Source organism: Accipiter gentilis, chromosome 10 (genome assembly GCF_929443795.1).
Source record: "Accipiter gentilis chromosome 10, bAccGen1.1, whole genome shotgun sequence".
In the NCBI taxonomy this organism is placed as follows: Eukaryota; Metazoa; Chordata; class Aves; order Accipitriformes; family Accipitridae; genus Astur; species Astur gentilis.
In genome coordinates, this window is record NC_064889.1 from 9,661,134 (window position 1) to 9,677,136 (window position 16,003).

Consider the following 16,003-nt stretch of genomic DNA (forward strand, 5'->3'; position numbering starts at 1 on the left):
GGCTGTCCCCCTGCAGTCCAGGGAGGTCCGTGGTGGAGCAGATATCCACCTGCAGCCCAGGGAGGACCCCACACCGGAGCAGGTGGGTTCCCGAAGGAGGCTGGGACCCCATGGGAAGCCCGTGCTGGAGCAGGCTCCTGGAAGCACCTGCGGATCTGGGGAGAGAGGAGTCCATGGAGCAGGTTTTCTGGCAGGACTTGTGACCCTGTGGGGGACCCACGCTGGAGCACTGTGCTCCTGAAGGACTGCACCCTGTGGAAAGGACCCACGCTGGAGCAGTTCGTGAAGAACTGCAGCCCGTGGGAAGGACCCACGTTGGAGGAGTTCGTGGAGGACTGTCTCCCGTGGGAGGGACCCCACGCTGGAGCAGGGGAAGAGTGTGATGAGTCCTGTCCCTGAGGAAGATGAAGTGCCAGAGATGACGTGTGATGAACTGACTGTAAACCCCATTCCCCATCCCCCTGTGCTGCTGGGGTGGTTTGGTAGGGAGTTTGGGAGTGAAGCTGTGCCCAGGAAGAAGCGAGGGGCGGGGGGGGGGGGAAGGTGTTTTAAGATTTGGTTTTATTTCTCATTACCCTACTCCTGTTGATTTGTAATAAATCCAGTTAATTTTCCCCAAGTTGAGTCTGTTTTGCCTGTGATGGTAATTGGTGAGTGATCTCTCCTGTGCTTATCTTGACCCACAAGCTCTTTGTTATATTTTCTCTTCCCTGTCCAGCTGAGGAGGGGGATTTAGCCCATGGACTCTTAAAGTGCTGTTTTACTTAAATATGGTGATGAAACTTAAAGGCTTTCGGTAAACATGAGGTTTGAGATTCTGAAAATTTAAACCTGTTTTTTTGAATGCCGTTATACCAAATGGTTAGTTAAGACTTTGTCCAGGTGTAGTGGTTTATTGGCATACAGCTGTCTGACTTGCATCTCCTTAACTTAATAAAGATACTAAACAGCTGCTACTTAGGAGTACTGAAATGATAACCTTCTGTTTTGAGTTGGCCTCTGATGAAATGGCTATCTTCTGTAGCCAGGAAGCAATGGAAGAGCTGTCCTAATATTTACTGCTGTTCCCTGCTGGAAACTGCAAATGAAGCTAGCTGGACCACAACAGTTCTTATGCTGTATCTCTGGTACCAGTTTGAACTTTATAAACTTAATCTTTTCTTTTGTGCCAGAGGAAGCACCTGTTGGTCACATGGCCAGTCAAGATGGGAAGTGATTTGGCTGGTTATTTTTCAGCCAGATTAATTCGTCATTCAATTCAGTATATAAGCTGTAAGAAGAAAGGGTACAGAAATAAGCAGAAGTGGTGAGAGGGAAGATGCAATACTACCCTTTTCAGTGGCAGTGCTGACATACGCCAGATTAGCATTCATCAAATTTAGTTTCATTGTCCAGAAAATGTCTGGCAGCTACAAGTATTTTATGATTGTGTAAGTAGCATCTGTTCTTTTCAGTAGACTGTTTGGATTTAAGAACTGTATTTCATAGTAGCCTCATGTTGAAAAAGGATAAAATAAAAATTAAATATTATATATTTATACCAAGCTAAAGTGACCATTTAACCATGGGCTAATAACAGTTTAATAATGAAATAGATGCTGTAATGACCGAATTAAACCCAAAGCTACCTTTTTTTCACACCAGGCTCAGTAGTTCTACAAATGGGTGTATAATGTGCCATCATTGAAAAACTCTGCCTTCTTTAACCTTGCTCTGAAAGTTAAATGCTACACAGTAGCATTAAGAAGAGAAATTTTTCAAAACTTTTTTGTTGGGTAATCTAAAATACAACTCATTATGGCAGATGTAGTGAATTAAACCAAACCAGCCACTATTTGATGCTGAAACACTAGCTTAATAGGGCAGTTAAAATTGCTGAAATTAAGCTATGGATACCTATTAATTCTTTTGAATCATAAACTGTGTGGTTTAGATGAGTTGACATTATTGTTTCACCAGTGGTGCATAATGTGCCCATTTCTAAAATGCTTCAGATGGGAAGGAATATGAAGTTTTAAAACAATCCTGGTTACGTGTCATAGCTGTTCCACCTGCCAGTTTATATTGAGTGTTTTAGAGTCCATACAAAGATAGTGAATGCACAGTGTTAGTATTAACCAACTAAGTTCCTGGTATAAAGTAGCTTTTGAACCCACTCCAGAACCCTCAGCACCCAACCCCCAATTCCCCCCCTCCCCCCCTCCCCCCCCCCCCCAAAAAAAAAACAACCAACCAACCAATAAAACAACCAAAAAAAACCCACAAAACAAAATACATGGAATGATGCATAGAAGAGCAATGCCTTTGGCACCAGCTTAAGATACAGTGAAGGAGTTTAATATAGCATAACTTTATTTTGTGTGTTAAGGTAATGTCAGTAGTTTTGAAAATGAAGTTGGGACATCACCAAAACTGACATTGTATTTTATACCCAGTTTTGACTTAGTCACAAAATGTGTACTTGCACTTGTTCACTTACTGAACACAACCCTTCCCATGCAGAGAAGCTGGAAAGTTTTCTTTACTTTTTCAGTATAAACATTTGCAATATATTAATCATAGAACATCCTGAACTGAATTCCTATCAACTGTAGAATGTCAGAAGTATCCTAGATACTTCATTCATAGTGATTTCATTTTGAGGATAGGGCTTGAAAAACTTGTCTGATGCTCTCTGAACTATACCTTTTTACCTAATTCCTGAGACCCTTATGCATTCAGGAGTAGAGGATCTACATCTGTGTAGTGTTTAACTGTACTGCCAGTCAACTTTTTACTTAGTGCATTCCTAATAACTTATGCTTTCTAATTTTTCCTTAATTTGTCCTGTTAATCACCTGTCCACACCCACTTCCACTCTTTCTCTTGGATTAGTTGATGACTCTTGCTTGGGAAAGTTGCCTACACAGCTTGAGTGAACAGTTGAATCTTCAAGTGGTACTTGGAACACATGGTAACACCTGCTTATTACTAAGTTACAGATACATTGAGAACTTCTTTCAGATGTTTTGCAATTTAGCTATAATGTTCCTTAGATTTTTACCTAAAATTTTATTTAAAAAAAAATAATACTATGAGTTAAGTTCAGACATGTTTGTTGGAATATATGATCTTTGCATGATCCTTATAATAGAAAGACTGTTACAGAAATGCTTGTAACATCACTTCTTTGTAAGCCATACAAATAAAAAGACCGTTCATATGGTTATACTTGTGAATATTAAAGCATTCACTTGTTGAATATTGGTAGGTTGTTCTATAAAATCTGCGATAGTTTAAAAATATGGGCTTCACCAATAAAAATGTTTCTGCATGTTTTAATTTGGGCTTACAAGTCATGGCTGCTAAATCCAGATTCTTTTAGCCCAGTATATTCAAATCTTAAAAACTAGCTCAATATAGGGTTAAAATTGTGTATATATTAGAATATTATTTCAGTTGGTGCAATTGGAATAACCAATTCTTCAGTTTCCACCACCTTATACAGTTCATCTGGACTCAAAAGTACTTCTACTGTGCTCCAAAATGCTCCAATACTATTATATTGTATTTTCAGATCAGTCTGTATAAATGCTTGTCGAGGTTTGGATTATGACAGAAACCTGAATACCTTCTAACTAATGATGAAACACAAGCTTTGCTTCCACTGCATTAAAAATCAGTGATACTGGTCATTTGTAGTGATCCTTCATGACCATTAGACATTTTTCCATCTCTTGTTACTCACCGGAATGTTCTTGCCTACTGTTCTGCGTCACTACAAGGACATACCCCTATGTATCCAAAAGAGCATGTGTCCAGCTCTGCTCTGTAACTTCAGAACTGCAACAATAGGTGGGTTTTGGAGGGAGTTTAGAAAAATGTTATTATCCTGTCCTTCTTGGGTTTGTATAGGGGGGGAAGGAGGGAAAAGAATTCGTGGTTCTATATAAAAAGGTTAATAGTATGCATGTGTCTAATATGGCAAGTCCAGTGGACACCAAGATTTGGTCATTATTACTTCAAATAACTTGACAGCTAAAGTGTCTATCAGTGCTTTCAAAAGTTACACTGGGTGCCAGCAGTCAGGAAGATGCTGTAAGGCAAGCTTCCACTTGAGATTGTTTTGCCTGATTATGTCAAAGTGCTGAGAGTAGCATTTGATCAATAAGTAGCTGGAAAAAAACTGCATCAGTCTCACTATTGCTGCTAGTGGGGTACTCCTGCATGTTACTGCATGTAACCTTTTTTTTCCCCTGTAGTTAATGAGCAAATTTTCTACAATGTCTTTATTAAGAAAACACTGTGTAAAGCTATAATATGTTGCAGAGTGACCATGCAATTCAGCTGCTAGGTAAAAATGCTTTAACTGTCACCCAGTTTGGAATAAAGTTCAATAAATGATGGGTTCTTAAATATTCTACTACCTTTTACAGTGTTTTGCATTGAGCAAAGGAACTTTTATAACAATGAGAGCTTGCATATTGTGAAATCGTGTGGCTTTGGGTCTTAATCTGTGCTCACTGCACCATTTGGCAAGGCATATTTGTGAAGCCTTATTTGCTGATTGGCTTTAATACTGCTTTGCTATGCGGGTATCTTTTTCAGAATTATTTTCAACAGCTATCAGTCATAAATTGAGCTTTCTGGTACAGTCATGAATGGCAAGAGTGGACCATAACATTTCAGAGTTCTTAAGTATAAGGTTTTTTGATTTTGGGTTCTATAGTAACCTGTAATTCTTTGTATTGCCTTCATTATTCAGAGCTGTTAAATGTTTGTGTTTAAATAGATAGTTGTTGACTGTATTTGAATAGGTAATGCAAATGAAGGAGGCTACCTGCACAGAAATCATATTTGATATGTTGAGTTTCAAAGGTGACATTCTGAGCATGCTGCCATGCTGAGATGGACTGAAGTAACTGAGCTAGTTACTCTTGGATTAAAGAGGACTTTATATTGTCACCTTCTGTTTTTTATTAAACACTAGATACTCTTTTTATGGCATTTAATTTATATTTAAGTACTTCATAATTGTGCATACAACATAGTACTCAATTAATGAAATGGCTTTGTCTTCTACATTCTGTGATTCTGTCAGAACCTAAAGCAGATTTGCTATTACTGGACTAATCTGAAAATTTGTTGTGTCTGTTTTTCAGTTCCATGTGCACCCTCCTACACTAACTTAAATAGCTTGTTTTAGTGGTCATAAAATAGGACTAACTGGTTGGCTTCTGTGAGACTTAAGTGAATTATTTCCATGAATTTTACTAAGTGAATTTTTTGCAAGGTTCACTTACTACAGTTCATTTTAGGCTGTCCTGAATTTAAAGAGGAAAAAATATTAAAAACTCTTTAGTTCTTAGTGTATTCTTTTCAGCTTTATTCAGTGCTTTGTGACCATTCTTCAATTATCCTCTGTCTATTGTACCTTTTAAGTTATATACCTTAACAAATAACTTGCCAGGCAAGAGACCCATGAATCGGGTCTTGCTTTCTACACCTGCTTTGTCAGAAAAAACCCAAACCAACCCTATGTTGGTGCTTGTAGGTAAAGCAATTTTATCTTGCAGAGCATTGGGAAGCAGGTACCTGAGTTCTTACTCGTTTTTTAAATTAAATTAATCTAAAAAATATTTTAGAGGCTGAATCTGTGGGTTAAATGTCCTGCATTTTATGGGTTTAAATGCAGTGAACTGGAATATGCATAGCCCTCAGGAAAAAGGCATTTAGTGTTTCACTTGGGTTTGTCTAGGAAATGCCTAGTACAGTAGCATCAGACTGGTGAGACTGCCCAGCTGAGGCACAGGGTTTCCCAGCTGTACTGCTAAAATTAGTATTAATGCTTTAGAACTTTACTCCTTGGCCAACAAACTTTAGTAGACATAGCCATGTTCTCAGAAATCCATGTTCTTAAAATGAAAAGCAGTAGACTTAAATGAAAGTACTTAAGCTATGTGCTTTGTATGTGCTTATATTATCAGCTAGCAGATTTCTTTTCTTTGTATGTCTTTGTTTCACTAAGAAAGTTTCTTTCTAAACTGGTTAGTTTGAATTCATGTAGTAACGTTGATGCCTTGTGATTTTATTCTAGTACATCTTTACCTGTTTTCTTGTTTTGATCTCATGTTTTTGAATTATGTTAGAATGTGGCACTGCATATAAATATTTAACTTTATGTAAATGCAAATGGATGGTTATTTTGCATAAACAGGAAACCAAGTGACAGAATTGGTACTTAACTTCCCATAGAAGCTTTACTGAAAGGAAAAAAAAAATCAACCCTGGGTAAAGACTATTCTGCTTTTAAAATCTGTACACCATACTCTTCAGGACAGAGAGATACTTGACTGACCTTCTTAGAGTGTAAATTAGCCAACATGTAGCTACTTGTAATCCTACTTGGATGATTTCTGTTATTTGAGCTAGTTTATGTGTTTGCAGCTATGTATATCAATAGTAATCAATGGCAAATTGTTTAGGATGAAGGCTGTGTCCTCAGTTGTATTCTTCTAGAATAACAAGTTTAGCAAGTCTGACTTCTGAATGTCAGGAAAGAAATCTCTGAACATTCACAAGTGCCACCCTAGAGGTGTCGATGGAAAACAAACATAAGCTGCAAATATTCTAGCTGGGATTGCTGAGCATTGCAATGCTGTAGAGGTTGTTTTTTAGATAAATACTTAATAGAGGATGGTACCCTCTATCTGCATTTAGGTGGGTAATAGAATGATAAACCTGGAGAACCTATCATGAGCTGTTTCAAAGAAGTTTTCTTTAGTGTCAATAGCAGGACCATGGGAATTGAAGAAATACATTATGGTGGATTTAATACAAAGTGAAAACAGTGTAAAAAATAATAATGTCCATAAGTGTGATGGTTCTGTAGACTTAGCTTGTGAGTAGTTTAAACACATCATTAAGTTGTTAAGCTGTCTTCTATTTAATATAGTTCAGGGTTGGAGTGAATCTGACTGTGGGAACTGAGTTTAGATTTTGGGATGCCTCATGTGGAAGCAGTTAGAAAGAAGGGCTCAAATTATTCTCCCCTTCCATTTTTCAGAAAAGAGAGTCTTTGCCTTCTTAAAGGGAAAAAGTAAGGATAAAAGACTTGCACCTCAAGCAGAGTGGTATCTTCTAGATCCTGACTTGTGAGGAGGCTCATGGAGGCACAGCTGCAAAGACTTTTCTGGTTCCTACTAAGAAAAGGAGTATGAACCTAAATGGACTCTCCCTGTACTGGAGTCATGTTCCATACTGCTGCCAACCCATCACCTTTTGTTTCCTTTTCCCAGCCACTTCCTCCAGCTGTGGAGTAACTCTTCCATCTCCTTTTTCCCTTTTTTAATTTTTTTTTTTTTTTTTACAATCTTCTCTGGTCACTGAGTGATTCTGCCTGCTCAGCCTGCCATTGGTTACAGCAGTTTGGCTGAGGAAAGCTAGGAAAGGGAAAGCACCAAGTGCCCTTTTGCATGCCACTGATAATAGCTCTTTCTGCCAGTTTTGGAAAAGTCTGCAGGCTTCCTATCAGTGTCCCAATATATTAGACAATCAATCATGGCAAAATCACTGATCTTAGAAGGTAACACATACTAGAAAGAAATGGAATAATAGATTAGGCATTAACTCTTACATGTACACCTTTATGTTCATTTTACCAAGTGCTGTTAGTATATACACAACTTTTTTTTTTTTTTTAAGTACTTGCTCTGTGATTAGAGCGTAGGATTGACATAACTCAAGCCCATGGGAAACTACAGGGTTTTAGCTAATCGTGGTGCTCTCAACTGTTTTTTTTCTTTAATTATCACTGAGTTGCTATGTTACGTACTTGCAAATCTGACATAGTCTCCCTGAGGTAAGCTAAAGTGAAGTAAAAACCTACCTCTTGATAGTCTTTAGGGTACTGCCATTAATGAATAAGATGTAGTTTATTATTAAAGGAGATTATATAACAATATAAACACTTTTACCAAAAACTTTGTCTTCAACTAAATGAGCAACCATATAGTAACCAAGTAGTGGCCTGTTACCGTATCAGTTTTCAGATACGTGTAAGACAGAAGCAGTAACAAATAAGCAAGGTCAAAACTTGGTCTTAATTGATTTAATTCTGTTCTAGAGACCACTACTGCTGGGAAATGTCTTACGCAAGGTATTAAGTGTATAAATCAAAGTAGTATTATTTTTCTGGAAATAGTCTTCTGCCTGGTATGTAGCTAGGCTAGGGAATAGCTTACTTTACATTGACATAGGTGCTGGCACAGAGAACTCGATGCATGCTGTAGAAATGGTGATTACTAAAAGGCTTATTTGAAGCTTCTTATTTCTTCCATTGTGGCTAGTTTTAGAAACCATATTCAGGACTGATACAGACAAATTTGCTGAACTCTCCTGTCCTCGGAAGAATTAATGAAGTTACTGGATTTAAGCCAAGAAGGAAGACTGAGATGCATTCTCTTCCACATCATAGAAGTGACTAGCTTATATTCCTTTCAAGAAAGGGGAAGAAATACTAGCTTTGAAGAAATTTAGAGTAAACGTTAGGAGAACTTCTATATTGGGTGAGATACTGAAATGGATTTTGTAGGGTCTTTGAAAGTTTCTTACTGAGAAATTAGGGTGTTGAACTGGATTTTTGGGGGAGGTCCCCGCCAACTATCCATTTGTTTGAATCTGTCATTACAAATGCTACCAACAAACTGGCATCTTTTCAGTGCAGTTAATTTCATCGACACTTTTAAGTAGTGCATTAAGATGTCTCTGCATAGCCACAAAAATGGAATTTACGTTCTCTACTGCAGGTTTCATGTAATACATAGGGGTTTATGATTACCATTGTTTAAAATTTGGTGATTTAAAGTTGTTAATTCTTGGAATTGGAATCTAATTGGAATTAGAGACAAATAGATGCTTGTTTGCCCCCACCCTACCCCGCAAGTTGCCTCTCTTTCCCCCTCTCTTTTTTGCTGGGGAAGAACTAAAGGAAGATTTGTCACTTCATTTTTCATTATTAAAAGGGTGAACAGTCCAGACAGATAATCCTGTTCCCATCAAGCATGTTTGAATGACCAAAAAAAGACCTGTTTAAAAATAGCTGTGAGACTATCATGTTATCTAATAGTTTAACTAAATTAAGAGATCAAATGGTCAGAGAATTGTTACTGTCAAATACAGCTGCATTATTTTCTGTTTGGAATAGTTCTCTAATCCTGCAAATAGAGCTAATTTTATTAATAAATAGATAATAACAGCATGCATTAGAATTTGTAGTGTTAGTTATGCACCAATGCAGAAAGTAGGAAGAGGGGGAAAATGAAAGGAGAATAGAGGCTTCTTAATTTTAAAACTAGTGAAAGTTTTTTGTTTGGTACATACAACTTCTAACAGTCCACTTTGAAGTGACAGATAGGCTAATACTGATGAAAAGGCATCCCGCCCTAAAGGAAAAACCATTCCCAGCTTTGATAGACTATACTGAGCTTCCCCTTGCCCCTCCAAAAGCATATTACTGGAGTGCAGGCCATCTAGGCAAAACTCAAAACTGACCCTAAAGCATGATTAGGTGATAGTCAACAATGGTAGACCAGAAGTGTGATGCTGAATGTCATGCTAATTTTTAAGGAAGAGAACGTAGATGACTTGGCAAGTGAGGAAGGGTTACCTTGGATGGCTTCACAATTGAGGCTTAGGGCTAGTTCATCTATCTGTTTGGTGTTATTTTAGGCTAAACTTGATAAATTACTTTCATTCTGAGGTAAAGTCCTTTCCCCCCACCCCGACATAATATGAGTATATGACAAGCCCTGCATCATCTAACATAGTGTACTTCAAAACGATAAAGAAATTTCTGATGCAGTTGAGTGTTACAGATAATTGCTCCTCAATTTTATTTGAAACTTACAACCAGAAAAATCTAATTTCAGAGTAACTTTCTTGCACTTCTGAGAGAAAAGTGCTATATAGATTGAGTTGCTTTTTCAGAAAACCTATTTTTTTCCACCAGGAAAAAGTAATTTTAGCTACAATAGGTGCCCTTGGTGGGATTAGTAGATACTTCAGTTCATCACAGAGACAGAATTACAGACTTGTTATGGTAAGAAGTCTTCTATCAAATATTAGAGAAGGGAGGAGAGCTATTCTAAAGTATCCAGGATCTCTTGTCATTTAACTTGAGTTCAGATGCACCTGAAAAGAGTCTGATCCATCCTCAGTAACTCTAGAGAACTCAGTCACAGAGAAAACTCAAACTAAAATGGAGTTCAAATCTCGTAACACCTTGATGGGTGTATTACAATCAAAGTGAGTAGAACTTCTTGAAGTACTTGAAAGAAGTTCTTCAAATTCTTATCAGTGTCTTAATTTTCTTCTGCCTGTTCATTTCTAACTTCTGTCCAGAAGAGCCACACAAGATGGCTTAAAGTAGTTTGTTTTTTTTTTTCCCTAGAGAAATGTATTGTGTCATCTTGTAGCATTCTGTTCTATGATGTTTTTCTAAGTTGCTTGTTCATGTCATCTCCTCATCCTCATGAACCTCTATATTGCCAAAAGGCAGTTTTACAGGGCTAATAAGGAGACTAACTTAAAGAAGAAGAAATCCTATTTTTTGTCTCTCCATGTTATAAATACTAGCTATCTATTGTAAAACATGCCTTGCTCTCTGGGTGTGGATAGCTACTAACTGCTAGCTGGTATGTGTTCTTCGGTAACTCAAATACTCAAGCACATCTGTAGTGAACTGTTTCATCCTTTTTAACAGAAGAATCTGCCCTCATAAAATAGATCCATACTGAAACTATAATACGAGCACTGTTTGGCTTGGCTGTATTGGGTTTGTGTGGCAAGGTTTTTGTAGCGGGGCGGGGGGTGGTGGTGGTTACAGGGGTGGCTTCTGTGAGAAGCTGCTGGAAGCTTCCCGTGTCTCATGGAGCCAAGGCCAGCCGGCTCCAAGACGGACCTGCCGCTGGCCAAGGCTGAGCCCATCAGCGACAGTGGTAGTGCCTCTGGGAGAACAGATTTAAGAAGGTTAAAAGTTGGGACAGGCAGAAAGGGCAGCCGGAGAGAGAGAACATGTAAGAGAAACAACCCTGCAGACCCCCAGGTCAGTGAAGAAGGAGGGGGAGGAGATGCTCCAGGCACCGGAGCGAAGGTTCCCCTGCAGCCTGTGATGAAGACCCTGGTGAGGCAGGCTGTCCCCCTGCAGTCCAGGGAGGTCCACGGTGGAGCAGATATCCACCTGCAGCCCAGGGAGGACCCCACACCGGAGCAGGTGGGTTCCCGAAGGAGGCTGGGACCCCGTGGGAAGCCCGTGCTGGAGCAGGCTCCTGGAAGCACCTGCGGATCTGGGGAGAGAGGAGTCCATGGAGCAGGTTTTCTGGCAGGACTTGTGACCCTGTGGGGGACCCATGCTGGAGCACTGTGCTCCTGAAGGACTGCACCCTGTGGAAAGGACCCACACTGGAGCAGTTCGTGAAGAACTGCAGCCCGTGGGAATGGCCCACGTTGGAGGAGTTCATGGAGGACTGTCTCCCGTGGGAGGGACCCCATGCTGGAGCAGATGAAGAGTGTGATGAGTCCTGCCCCTGAGGAAGATGAAGTGGCAGAAAATAACGTGTGATGAACTGACTGTAAACCCCATTCCCCATCCCCCTGTGCCGCTGGGGTGATTGGTAGAGAATCTGGGAGTGAAGTTGTGCCCGGGAAGAAGGGAGGGGTGGAGGGAGGGTGTTCTGAGATTTGGGGTTATTCCTCATTACCCTACTCTGGTTTGATGGGCAATAAATCCAGTTAATTTTCCCCAAGTTGAGTCTGTTTTGCCCATGATGGTAATTGGTTGAGTGATCTCTCCTGTCCTTATCTCAACCCACAAGCTCTTTGTTATATTTCCTCTCCCCTGTCCAATTGAGGGTGGGGGAGTGATAGAGTGGCTTTGGTGGGCACCTGGTGTCTGTCCACGGTCAATCTACCACATTGGCTCAAAGCCCAGAAGTCACAGGGAATTGCTGAAGTTTGACATTCCCCATCTACCAGCCACATCTCAGAATTTTCATCACCTTGTAGTAGATACCTTTAGTGCATCACCAGAGGAGAATACTCACTTTGAAGCTTTATTAACACTGTGGCAACAATAATAAAGATAGTTTGCTTGTGAAATACTGTTTGCATTACAGAGTAGTCAACATAAGTCACTAGAGCCCTTACCATGTTTTAAGTGTAGGCATGGCTTTTTTTCTTTGATAATTTTGCATCTTAATGTACAGTTTCAAAATACTTATAACTGTAGTGTCATATTATTTGATGTGCAAGTGAAGACTGAAGATAGCTTTTGTATATGCTTCAGCTGTACTAAAAATTAATTAGATTTAATTGACTTTACACTGTGGCACTTAAATGTTTTGGTTATTTTGCTGTTTGCACTAATGGATACAGCTTTCATTATGGAAAGTCAGCTCTATCATTAGTATACTGTGTATACTGGGAGACTGGTCATGTTTTTTTAGATGAAGACTCTGACACAGATGTAGCCAACTTACCTGTTACTTTTTTGTAACAAATTGGTGGCATAAGTATAATATTCCTTCAATTTCGTGATGGTACAGAAAGAAAAATATAGGAAGAAAATCAAGAGTAAAATTGGAATGACTGAAGTTTCAACTGTGTTTAGACAAAATTTAAGAGAATACCAAATGAAACTCTGAAGCAAGCTAATGGTTGTCACAGGTATAAACTCATATAATGTCAGGCATTTTAAAACACTTCAGTTACTTCACTGAACCAAACTTCTGTTTTCATACAAAGAAAATGTACTATGTTTCATGTAAAAGTTAGCAGGAGGATTTGCATCAAAGAATGTAGTGTTGTAATTTGAACAAGATCATTCAATGAGTGGAGTTGTTTACATAGTTGTACCAGTTTATTATTTATTAAATGTTGTTGTCCATCTTATTGTTTCAACTGAAACTGAAAAAATAATTAGCTCACCTACATTTCATTTACATAACTTAAATGTTGGCAATGAAATTAAAATAAGCTGATAGTTGTTCTTATCTCTTCTGCTTCACAGTGCTGTGAAGTAAAATAGTTGCTTTTTCCATTAATCTACATCTGTGTCTTCTGGAGGAATGGGAACAAGTGCATAGTCAAAGCATTTTAGATTTATGCATTTAACTCTAACTCTGTTTTCTAGCTTAAATACTGTAAACTTAGCCACTTGTATCAAAAGCATCTAAATAATATTGCTTAAGAAAATCCTTCTAAGCTATGGTCTAATTCTTGTACAGTATAAACGTCTTCTATAGATAAATTTTGCAGGGTTTGGAAACTGCATAAAAATGTTGGTTAGAAGTACTTTGCTTAGTGCTCTTTTAACTGAAGCTCAAAGCCAATTTACCATCTTGTTTTATTCACTTTAGACACTTCAACCTTCGAATGAAGAGAGACACATCTCTCTTTAGTGATGACTTTAAAGTAGAAATATCAAACCAAGTAATTGATTATGATACCTCCCATATTTACACTGGACAGATTTATGGTAAGTACAACACTTTAAAGTGGAGCAGTCATTTTAAACAGGATTTATTTTAATAGTACATGCAGAAAATGCATGTCTGTATGATTAGGTTATCTTCATTATCAAACTTTAATAATGCATCTAAATGCATTTAAACTCCATCTGCTTTTATTCTCATATAACAGTCACACTTAACAAATGACTATTTTACCTAATAATTTTCATATCCATAGAACTTGAAGTTCAACTCTGTTTATGAACATAATCTTCATAGAAGTCTGATGCATTTTTTAAAAAAAGAAATGGAAAAAGCTGTCTGCGTTAAAAAAAATCAGGTACTGTTCTTAGTTTAAAGGACTTTAAGGACTATAAAGCTACCATCCTTAAGGGTAATATACTGGATTTCAGTAAATATAAAAGTTAAATTTGATTAAAAAGGAAGGAGAATTAAGGAATTAATGAAAAGGAGAGATGGATTAAGACTCACTCTGTCCCTCTCTATACAGTCTGTTCGGTTCTGAAAGGAATCATAACTGCTTCCTGAAGATCTGTTAGTAATGTCCTACAGTCTTGAAGTGACTGTTTTAAACTGCAAAAAGTATACATGCTTAGCACATTATATGCATCTAGGTAGACCAATTTACCAGTTGACTTAAGACAGAGGGCTTTTAAGGTGTGTGGTGTCTTTGGTTGGGTTTTTTCCTTATTTTGTGAAATAATTTCAGAAAAGCTTTTGGTTCTTTCCTTGTTGCTGAGGGATGAGATGAGAGGACCGACATGAACCTACACACTAGGCTTACTCTACATCTTCTTTTAATCCTCTTCATTATCTTTCTCATTCAATCCAACTTTGTACTTGTCATGAAGATCATGAACAAAGTGAGAGTTGAGTAAATAAACTGTTTTGCTGTGGTTCTTGATTTCCATTCAGATCAAGAGTCTTCCTTCCAAGTATTCTGAAATTTCCAAAGGTACATGGCCTATAAGTTCAGGTTATTAATGCACATTCTAATAGAATATAGTCTGAAGTAAATCTGGGATTACTTATGAATGTCTTGAAATGTGTTATACAAAGCCTATTTCTACTTTTTAGTGTACAGTCAAGAGTTGTATCGCATATCTTCAAGATACTTTTTTCCAAATTTCAGTACTGTGGATGAGCTTTGTAAAATTCTTGATAACTGTTAATTAGAAATTAGTGGTGGTTATTTATAAGAATGAGTACAGTTCTGATGATTCAGTAGTGTGATTCTCAACCCTCCGCAATGGAGGAGTATATAAATGTTCTTTTAATAATCCTTCATCCTTTTTATAGAAAAGGTTTGTTGGGGATGCTGCATGTTGTAGCTGTCAATGATTAAACTTTGATAGTTGTACTTTTCCAGATTGTGACTGCTTCAAATACAAATTCACTCCATCCTGCATTTAAACCTAGCTACAGTTTTAAGAGGCTTATGCTTGAAGAGAAAAATTGATGTCTTGGCTATAGGGAGATCTTTCTTTGAAAGCTTTCAAAGCTCAGTATACACTCTGAATTTTTTTTAATTATTTTTTTATAATTGTATGAACAGATGTTTAAGTACAGGACTTGGATATAGGATTACATGCTGTATTTGTGACAGCTTTAAAATATGGAGTTTAATTCTTCATTATATGCTTTTTAAACATGTCATGCACCTGATTAGGAAGCTATTGAACTTAACAACTATGATTTTGGGATAACTGTATGTCATACTGTTGAATAATCTTAGTCTTAAAAATTCAGACACAAACTTTCTGCAAGAATTTCTTACTGCTGTTATCCAGGATCTTACTACTGTATAATTCGTATAGGTTTTTAGCAGTTTGGGAACTGGTGCACAATCAGGATAATTATGCAACTATCATACTTTAGCATTGTGTGCTTAATGCCTTGGGTAGTGTGTATGCTTGAAGCTTGCACAGAATTCAAAGCTTTTAGAAAGCTAATGTACTTTTTGCCTTAACAGGTGAGCAAGGAAGTCTTACCCATGGGTCTGTTATTGATGGAAAATTTGAAGGATTCATCCAAACTCACAGTGGGACCTTTTATATTGAGCCAGCAGAGAGATATATTAAGGACAAAACTCTACCGTTCCACTCTGTCATTTATCATGAAGATGATATCAGTGAGTACTTCCATTTTGTGCTACAGATGAAATAAATTTTTTTTTATTAAATGTCAAAAACAGTAAGCCATTTGTAAGCATCAAATGAGACTTCTGCTTGTGTATGACACTGTGAATCATGCTGTCCTGAAATGATTCATATACAGTTATGGTGTGAAAGAGATTTATGGCAAAGCAAAGTGAGTCTTCCTTACTCTGCCATTTTAAGAAATCCTTAGCAGTCAGGTTTAAGTGTATAAGCTGTCTATTTTCTATTCAATGGATACATGTTTCTTTTGAAAAATGCTTTCTTAAAATGCTCTTGTGATCTGGAAAATAAAGGATAATTAAAGTTCAAGTCACTAAGCATTAGCCTACATCTAGT

At 37.8% G+C, this 16,003-nt stretch overlaps 1 protein-coding gene across 1 annotated transcript in view; it reads left to right on the top strand.

The window, feature by feature from the left end:
- The window catches only part of ADAM10 (ADAM metallopeptidase domain 10), a 56,688-nt gene that overhangs the window by 14,926 nt on the left and 25,759 nt on the right, over nucleotides 1–16,003 (top strand). Inside the window, 2 exon segments of the mRNA XM_049812228.1 lie at nucleotides 13,395–13,513; nucleotides 15,481–15,639. Of these exon segments, the coding sequence (XP_049668185.1) occupies nucleotides 13,395–13,513; nucleotides 15,481–15,639 (278 nt within the window).